The following is a 9,649-nucleotide window of genomic DNA, read 5'->3' on the forward strand; positions in this document are numbered from 1 at the left end:
CTGGAAGTATTTAAAAGACGTGTTGATGAGGCGCTTAGGGACATGGTTTAGTGGGCATGGTGGTGTTGGGTTGACGGTTGGAGTCAATGATCTTAGAGGTCTTTTCCAACCTTAATGATTCTATGATTGTATTCTATGATTCTATGATCAGTATGCTTTCTTATTTGAATCAGAGGAAAAGAAAGAAGAGCCAGACCTAACCTGGCAGTATGACAGCCATTTCCTCCCATAAAAGGAGGTTTCTAATTCTTTTAAGCTTTGGGTGCAAGAGTAGGATATGTCACAATCCCCATATTGCATGCCTAAATGTAATACACATATATTCAATATAACTTCCATAAGGCTCCCCACGACCAAACCCTGGGGTAAATATTCTCAAGCGGTGTCATCTGAACATAAGCAAGAGAGAAAAGGGTCACAATTACTTTGGAAGGAGAGGCTCACTCCGTCTGAGGGTCTCAACTGTCATCACGTTTTCTCAGTAAGAAAGAAGTCTTTACACAAACTCACCAGCCACTAACTCCCCACGTTTCCCCAGCAGCCACACAGACGTGCCCACTTCCTTTACTAGCAGGCGTGGCTCTGCAGAAGGTGGCGATGGTGATGGCTCTTTACAGAATCTGCACAGGGCAGTAATAAAGTAATAAAGGGCAATTCCAATGATCACCCTGAAAGCAAAAATCACTGGCCGGATGAAAGCCTCTGGAGTGCCCTGGACTAGACCATAGGCAACTGGACAAGAGACTATAGAGCAAAAGTATGTTTGCAATTCGAAGACATAATATAGTGCAAAGCAGTAAGGTATCATTTCATGAAGCCATACAGCACTTTTACCTAGCAACCGAAGAAGGATACCATGTACATATCTGATTTCCCCTGTCTTCCAAAAATGAATTGCACCAGAAAGTAAAGAGCAGGAGAACAAGGCATCAAAGGAATAGTTATCCATAAGATACCCACACCGACAAAGGGAACACCACAGCAAAGGACAGTTCCTTTGGGTATATTCAATTCAGAGTGGGTGTCTACTTACCATACACAGAGTTGCACAGATGATTTTATTATTGCTGTTTACTTAAGTCTAAATTTCAGAAAGATGGTAACTAAGCAACTGGCAAGGGTTTCTAATCACTTGACTAGGCTTCTCCAAAGGTCACATGCCTAAGAAGATGTAAGGTTATAAAAGAAAAACTGTTCAAAGCTCTATCCTTCTGCTTGATAAACATCCACCGTTTCGTGGCAGTATTTGAAATGCTAATATGCCTACTTGCCGCACTGCCCCATTTACCTGAAGAGGCTACTTATAATCAAAAACTGAACCCAAGGCATACTCTGTGAAAAGATAACTGACACAGGGTACGTACCCAGGAGGCTATCAAGCAACCAAGGAAAGGGATTGGTACCCTGGTAATGTTGTAGTCACTGGGTATTATAAAAAGGCTGTTGATATCATTAATATGCTTCATAAAATGTTTTTAAATATCCTAATTCCCATGTCATACTGCTACACAGCCGTAAGTTTCACCTCTAGTGCATGAAGTCCTAGGAAAGGGTCAGAATATCTTTGTTTCCCTCCTTCCTTCCTCTCTTCATTACATATCCCTGTGTAATGGATAATCCATATATATATAGATATCCACACAGTGGATTCCTAGAGTTGTCCGACAACTGAAAACCCCAGTGAAGCACCACCATGTTCTTCTTTCATCAGACAGAAAAAAGGCACAACAATGCTGAGCACTTATAAACTGAAGCTATATATATATACACACACAGATTAGAAATAAAATGTACATCTTTACCATTGAGCTTAATTAAACATAGGGGTAGGGTAGTGAAGGATGTGTGAGATTTTCTAATTGTTGCATCCAGCATTCTAATTATGAGTCAGATTTCCTGACTCCATCCCTGAGGAGTAGTCAAATATCTTTCTTGGAGGTTGCTTTTAGCTCAAACTAAGTTAGTAATTCTTGGATTAAGCTTTTACAGTTGTGCTCTTCTGGATGTCAAAATAGATGAGAATACCGGTTCATTCTCCCCATAATTTAAGAACCTATTAAGAATGAAATCCTCAGGGCAGGCATTTTTCACTTGGCCAATGGGTTCAGCATTCTGACAGTATGAAACCCAGCTGCCACAGCTAAGGTATAATGTATGGAGATTAAAGTTAAGTTACAGACACATAGCAAAGTTTTTAGATAATGTCTAGTTGCAAAGCTGCAAAGACTGCAAGACCTTCCCAATTCTTGATCCATTGTTTTTAAATGTAGCATAAGGTAAGAAAAGCTATGCAAAATAAATACATGAGTAGAGATAAGTGAAGCCACCTACTGTTCCAAGTAAAGTGTCATCTTACCCACAAACAAAGAGCACTCCAGAATCATATGCTGCCCCAGCGAGGACAGGAATGACTGTTTTCTCCTGGCAAAAAGCTTTCTCAGCAGCAGGTGAAGGTATGACAGATACCTGCAGCCTTGTCTGCCACACAGTAGACTCCATCTAATTCTTGTTACTTTAATATTACTGCCAATGTTTTGGACGACAGCTTCACCAATGGGGGGGGGGAAGAAAAGAAAAAAAAAAAAGACATCTGCATTCATTATGTATTATGTCATGGCAACATAGAGCGCCACAAGTTCATTAGAAATTATTTGCCCATGATACAATTTAATTTTCTTATTACAATAATAAAGGAAAGAATAGCTGGAGTCTGACATATGCAATAAAAAAAATTAAATAAATAAACCAAAGCCGTGAAAGAAATGTGAGCTTTCTGCTCTTGGCATAATCCAGAATGCTCATTATGAGTAAGGTTTCCTATTTACTCTGGCACTGGGTTAAGAAAGATGTTGACAGACTGGTTCTTGGGAAACACGGAATTTAACTTGGTACCATCAACAACATAATATATAATAAACACCAGCTGCAACTGTCAAGAATCACTATGTTAAATATGCTGTACAGAGTTAGTTTTTGCAATACTGAACATACAAGCTCAAACAAAACCCAGTAGCCAAAAAAATCCTAGGAGCAATGTATCCTACGGGCATAAGCAGAAACTCAGTCATGCGCTGCTTTGTACGGAAATGCAAGATCGTAGCTCGGTAATGTAACATTAGGGATATTGCTTTATAGCCTAAGAAGTAGCACTACTCTATTTACTCCATTCAACCTGAGCAGGCTAACTAACTCTATTAACTTACTGTGAGCAAAGTCCTGTTTTCCTGAGCAGAGGGAAACAAACAAGATGTTTCCTTTGTTCACAGTTTTGAGATCTTTCCAACCAACTATACATAAAAAGCTCCATCTTTTACAGCTTTTTCACAAGGCTGTGTGCTTCAACTTTGTTACTCTGTTTTCTCGATCTTTCCTTTTTTAGTGGTATTTCTCACTTTCTCCTCACACACAGTTCCAGCACTCCAATCCAAGTCCTTCATTCCTGAATTTAACAGATCAAAGAGCTGCCCTTTCGCTGTACAGCTAGTTACTAGTTCAACCTCTCATGAGACATTTTTCCAGGTCCTTAATGCTTCAGTCTTCTATTAAGAAATTACTTCTACTGCTATTTACTGGGTTTATTTATGCACATGAAAAAACTGTTACCATATCAATTTCAATAAATTTCTTCCTTCAACAGAATTTAGATTTGCTTCAGCAGCCCAATAAGCTATTATGTGCTAAAGATTTACTAAAGAGCAGAATATTCAAGAATATTTGTACACTGGTTATGGAGAGCAGTAAGGGGGACCATTCAGATCTCTTTGTGCATCTTGAATGGCTCAGTGATCATTCAATGTTCAAATCACGAAACAGAAGCTTGGATTCAGACCTTTAACCTGACAACCTGCTCTAATCGACCCTGCTTGGAGCAGGGGGTTGGACTGATGACCTCCAGAGGTGCCTGCCAACCCCAGCCATTCTACGGCATAGCCCTGCACAAAACTCTCACCACAAATTAATAAGCTGTACCTGGCCCAAAGTCCACAGGTAGTGGGTCTAGTATATTTTTACAGTCTCTGGTTTATCAGCTACATCAGAGTATATTCCTTCCTCTTAGTTTTTGCTCTTATGAAGAAAAAATAGGAACTGCAAGAACTTTATTTTGGTCGTAAAATTTCATCTTTTGTTGAGATTCAAAATTATTTCTCAAGTTATTTCAGCACCCTCTTCTTTCTTGGATTTCTTGATCATTGCTTCATTGATGATGAAACCTCTAAGGTTCCTGCATGTTAACTTGCAACCCAGCAGACCACACTGAGCAAATCAAGCACTCATGAACTATGTACTCTGACTCTCTTCCCAGATATCTGTAGTCCTTCCCAATTCTTCCATTGCCTCAAGACCTACAATTCTCTCAACCTAATAACATTACACATTCTAAAATACATGAAAATGTAGTAGCCTGTTTTCACTCTCTTTTATTTGACTGCCAAAACAGAAAGATGGTGAAGTGCGAAACTATCCAAAAAGTAACAAACACATCAAATATTCATCCCACTCCTACATACTCTTTCATTAATGAGCCAGCTAGGCAGAATCAAGCAGTGTCTCATATGGCCTACAATTTTACAGTGGTTTATACCTGATCTTGGTGAATATTCATTACATTTTCAAAGCCACTTGGTATATTTAAAAATAAAGCATAAAAATTTCATCATAATTTAAGACATACCTTGAACATAACCAGATATATCTTTTCACAATTACTTAAGAAAAATTCTCATCAATGAAAGACTTGAAAAGCCTGCCAGCTTTAGCTTCTCAGGCCTTTCATATCAAAGAATTTTCAAGAAGGGCAAATGGCAGAGGTAAGTTAAAATATATTTTGCAGTTACTACATGTGAACCACCATGAGAATCAACAAAGATGTACATTGTATAACTTTGGTCACATGTACACTGAAAAAGTACCTTCTCTTCTTGCCCCAGAAAATGAGAGAAATCAAACGATGTATTAAAAATTAAACCCATTAAGCTGAGTTAAACTCAGCAGGACAAATTTTCATGATAGTTTCAGCGCTACAATTCCCCTGAAGTCAAATGGAAATGCATTGGTTCAGCTTAGCAGAACTTGGCACAGCAAGCGGTGTTGTACTGTTCATCCTGAGTACCAGCCCATGAAATGTTGCATCTCTAACTTCCATATGGCTACATCTTAAGTAAGATTATGCAGTTCTTTTACATCTCAGCATTTTATTCTAAGTATTTAATTTCATAGCACATCGTGAGTCAGGCTGCATTCTCTGTGTCTTCTTCTGGGGTTTTGTTTGCCCTTCCATGAGAGGCTTTCCACTGATTTTAACAGATTTTGGATCAATCTCTTGCTGTCAGGTTTACGGAACAGGAAGTTTTATAAATTCGCAATACATAATTGGCAATTCCACTTGGCTTTTGTCAAGGAGCTCAGGTTATTTTCAGGTATGTTAGGATACACAGACAAACGTATATCACTTGTCAATATTTAAGTCAATAAAAGACAGAGCTATAAATAAAGAACTAAACTGAAGTCGCTCTGGCACACCTTACTTTGGTGAACAGTATTGCTTTTGCAGAAAGCCAGACTTTTGCACAGGCTGCTGCACTAAGGTAAAGTATGGCTAGGCACACAGAAACAGGAATAACGCACAGCATGACCTAAGCACCTAGATGAATTTGCATGGAACTGTCCAGGAGTCTGAGAGCAGAATTCCCCACTGAGGCACTGGCACACAGAAAACAAGGACTGTGAAAGACCACGGGTAGTTATAGGCACATACAACACAAAGATTATTTACAAGGTAAGCAAGCAGCCAGGAGGAGTCATGCAACATTTTTCCAGTGTAGAGGAAAAATAACTACATGCAGTCTTTCAAGCAAGATACTGATTAAAACACAACAGGAAACTAGAAATGTGCCTCCCTCAAAAATCTGACACAGTAAGAATTGCCTTAAGAGACACCACCATCTCTTTGCTTGTCAGTACTATGATGATTCTCCTGTCAATTCTAGAAACGGAGGGATAACCAGACTGCCTATCCAGTGATTCATATTCCCAGCATATGGTAACATTCTTTCACTCAGTACTGATCTCATCATGTAACCTTGGCTGTCTTCAACTAGAGGGCATGGCAAGTAATTCATTGACTTAATTTAGCCTTACGTAAAGCAGAGGGATTATATGAAAGCAAATTAAAAATGAGCATAAAAAGCAGGAAAATATGTTTGCTACTTCGCTTGTTCACTTTATTGGCTTAGCCACAGGGATATGTTGATTCTTCTTTTATATTGGGATTTATTTTCTCTGTAAAGTACTTTACAAGGTTCACTTGAAAAAGCTCAACAGAAGGAGATTTCAAAAATATGTTAATTGAATGTTGACAGGAATCTCTGTGGACGCCCACAAAAGCAAGATACTCAGGAAATGTCTGTTAAGATCTCCAAATTTGTGCAGGAAGACTAATTTTAATCACATATTTCTGGATTTATTTTTATGAATCAATGCCACATCAATCTTCTATGGCCTTTTATTCCAAACTGTTATGTATGGAGCCCTGCCAGAAAGGAACTCACGGCACCGGCAAGCTGTTGCATGAGCCTGAGTTAATGCATGTAAAAATACTGCTTATTGTTTTTCTTAGTTTTTAGGAAAGGACTATGAAGACAAGTTATAGTCCCCTCTGTGTGCTTTTTTTTTTTTCCACTTGATCCTACCAGTTACGTAAAAGTTCAGTTTCATCAGGCTTCCCGTCTTGTAGAAGGGACTTCATTAGAGGTGTTTCAGAACAAAAACTACTTTATCCCCCTTTATTGTAAAATTGTAGTCCATTCCAGGGGATAGCTGAACTACCTTCAAACAAGCCAGGATGGGATACTGCTAGCAATGGCAGCACAGAACAAAACCAAAGTAGATAAATGTACTGCAATTCTCCACCTAGATGTACCCAAAATTTGAGTAGGAGGTTAAAGTCTTCTTTATGCACTAGCTGGAACAATCTTGAGGCAATCTCCACCTGACCTTCTCAGCTACCACATGCATTGCCAATAGAAATGCTGCACAATGCACAATGATGCAGAATATAATTTCCACTGTGATCAATACTGCACTGCAAATTAAAGACTTTTTCCATAGGGTCTATATAGCAAGCATTAAATATGCTTAACTCTGCAAGCATATACTTTTTTCCATAAATCATAGAATCATAGAATCATTAAGGTTGGAAGAGTCCTCTAAGATCATCGAGTCCAACCGTCAAAGACAACATGCAAGTATTGATATCATCTTACTTGCAAAACAGCAATAGTTCTGTAATAAAAAGGGTGTGTCTACCTCTCTCTTTGTACAGCAGTTATAATAAACTGTGTCACCCTACTATCATATCACTAATACAGGCTCAATTTTATCAGATGTTCTATAATCTCAACTTCTAATGATATCACTAGCAGTTGAAATGATTTACATTCAAAGAGAAGGGGTTCATACTCCAATCTTGTTAAGGGAAGCACAAATATAATGCAAGCATCAATTTTAAAAACATACTCTAGTAAGAATAATGGAGTAAGATACAAAATAAAAGATTTACAAACCCATTACAGATTGCAAATACAGTTCATTTGATACAGATGCTGCAAGGAAAAAAAAAATATCACAAAGCCCTAACAATTACTATACTAGCTAAAAAAAACCCAAATAATCACAATCACAGGGAGGTTTGCCTTAGGAAAGGCTGCATGTTTGGGACCAAACAGTAAGTTGGCAGAAGGAAAGAATACTTGCTGACATGACAAAATGGTTTTTGTCAAAGCTCTGGAATCTGTAGCATCACAGCTTGACAGCAAAAGCTCTGCAGGCCTCTACTAAAGCCAAAAGTAATTAAGTGTACTTACATGTACTCCCTGTGTGCAGAATGCACAGCAGCTGCGTTGCTGTAACGCCACAAAACTATCGCTGATGACAAAACATCCAGGGTAGCATCAAACTGAAAGAGACACAGAGTCAATTGTTTTGTGGGTCATCAAGTGTGCCCAGTAGTAACAGTAATGCATTTACTGTCCTGCTGCACAGGCACAAAGCAGCTTCAACTAAATCATTTTAATGAAAGCAGGATTTACATTTATTAAATTGATCTCCAATTTTTGCCATGTATTATTGCACAATGGTACACTTCAGAGCTCAGGAAGTCAATCAAGGGATTAAAAACTTTTTATCTGTAATCCATCACCTGCGGATAAGTTAAGAAAAAAACAAACCACACCACAATCTGCCACTGTGGCACCACAAGAGTTAAAATACTAATATAATTCTTATGCAAAGACTCTAAAAAAAAAGTGTTTGAAAATGACTGCCAAGCATTCCTTTTTCCTGCAAAGTCACTAATTTTCTGCAGTAGAAGGTTTTGTTTCAAACTAAGCAAACGTTAACTTTTTTTTCAAAATCCCATTGTATCCAGATTTCATATTATTCTGTATCATCAGCAAAATCGCCATGTTTGTATTTCCAGTTAATGAAGACATGATGTCAGGTAACACCAAAAACCAGGCCTGTCCCACTGTAAGACCTTTCATCCTTAAGTCAAACTTTCTACGGACTCAACCTAACCTTCAAATTTGAAAGCAAAAGACAAATTATATGAAATGAGTCATTTTGCTTGTTGTTAGGAATTTTTTGCTCTGCCACTAATCAGGAAAGTCATGGCAACTACCAGAGAGGAAAGCTGTCATCCCGAAGTCAATAGGAGTTTTACCATAGACTTCGATAGGAAAAGGGTCACAACAAAGTTCAGAAGGGAACTTCATAATTTCGCTCAAGTTCAACAACAGAACTGATTAAGCTGAGAGATTTTGTAGAAGAAAACCATATCTAGTGGATAATATCTATCAATGATGAGATATAAGTATTGATATTAACTCCAATATGAGACTGAAAAGTATAATGAAAGTATCTTTACTAACCTTTCCAAGGTATGACTTCAACAATATTTTTTATCATCCATCATTGACTTTGCACACCTTGCCATGAACTTACAATAAGAAAAAAATACAGTATTTCATGTTCAGAAAAAGCCCATGATAAAAAATGGTAGAGAATATTTAAATTGTATCTCTACTTACAGCAAATCCAAATGATGATGCACTGTATCTCATTACGGAGACAGCTAAAGGAAAGAAAATATTATTTAGAATCACTTTAAATCTTTTTTGTATCCTTTCTTCTTCTCTAGTCCAAGAGCTACTAAACTAGTTTCAGCACATGGGCTTAGTTTCACCCAGTCCCCACTAGAATGACTTGACACTAAAAAGGTCTACCAGAAAGGCCTTGAGCTGCAGGAAATGGTTAGGTCACTCAAGAGATGCTTTTCTTCCAAAATCGTAACGGGGCAGACCTTAGCGTAGCATTAGGAAACAGTCTGGTTATGAAACATGCTGCATTTCAGATGCTGTTTTGAGTAAAAATATGTTGAAACCACAATTTCAAACTCTCAGAAAGCTTTACATGTCTCAAAGTGCTCCTTGCTCCAGACAGGCACAAAAGTCCACCTCAACTGGCTGACAGAAAACTATGCAGGCCCATCCAGACTTCTTGACTGCCATCTTTTTGACAAAAAGCCTAAGGGTAATTCACACAGCCCCAAGAAATGCTGCAAATTCCATCAGATCAGTAATTTCCAATGGAA

The 9,649-nt window shown here is 38.2% G+C and overlaps 1 protein-coding gene across 1 annotated transcript in view; it reads right to left on the bottom strand.

Moving 5' to 3' along the window:
- TMEM163 (transmembrane protein 163) overlaps nucleotides 1-9,649 on the bottom strand; it is a 112,497-nt gene that overhangs the window by 41,503 nt on the left and 61,345 nt on the right. Inside the window, exons 3-4 of the mRNA XM_009325857.1 lie at nucleotides 9,087-9,130; nucleotides 7,863-7,954 (exon numbers count right to left, since the gene is read on the bottom strand). Of these exons, the coding sequence (XP_009324132.1) occupies nucleotides 7,863-7,954; nucleotides 9,087-9,130 (136 nt within the window). The remainder of the gene's footprint in view (nucleotides 1-7,862; nucleotides 7,955-9,086; nucleotides 9,131-9,649) is intronic.

This window comes from Pygoscelis adeliae, unplaced genomic scaffold (genome assembly GCF_000699105.1).
Source record: "Pygoscelis adeliae isolate BGI_AS28 unplaced genomic scaffold, ASM69910v1 Scaffold51, whole genome shotgun sequence".
In the NCBI taxonomy this organism is placed as follows: Eukaryota; Metazoa; Chordata; class Aves; order Sphenisciformes; family Spheniscidae; genus Pygoscelis; species Pygoscelis adeliae.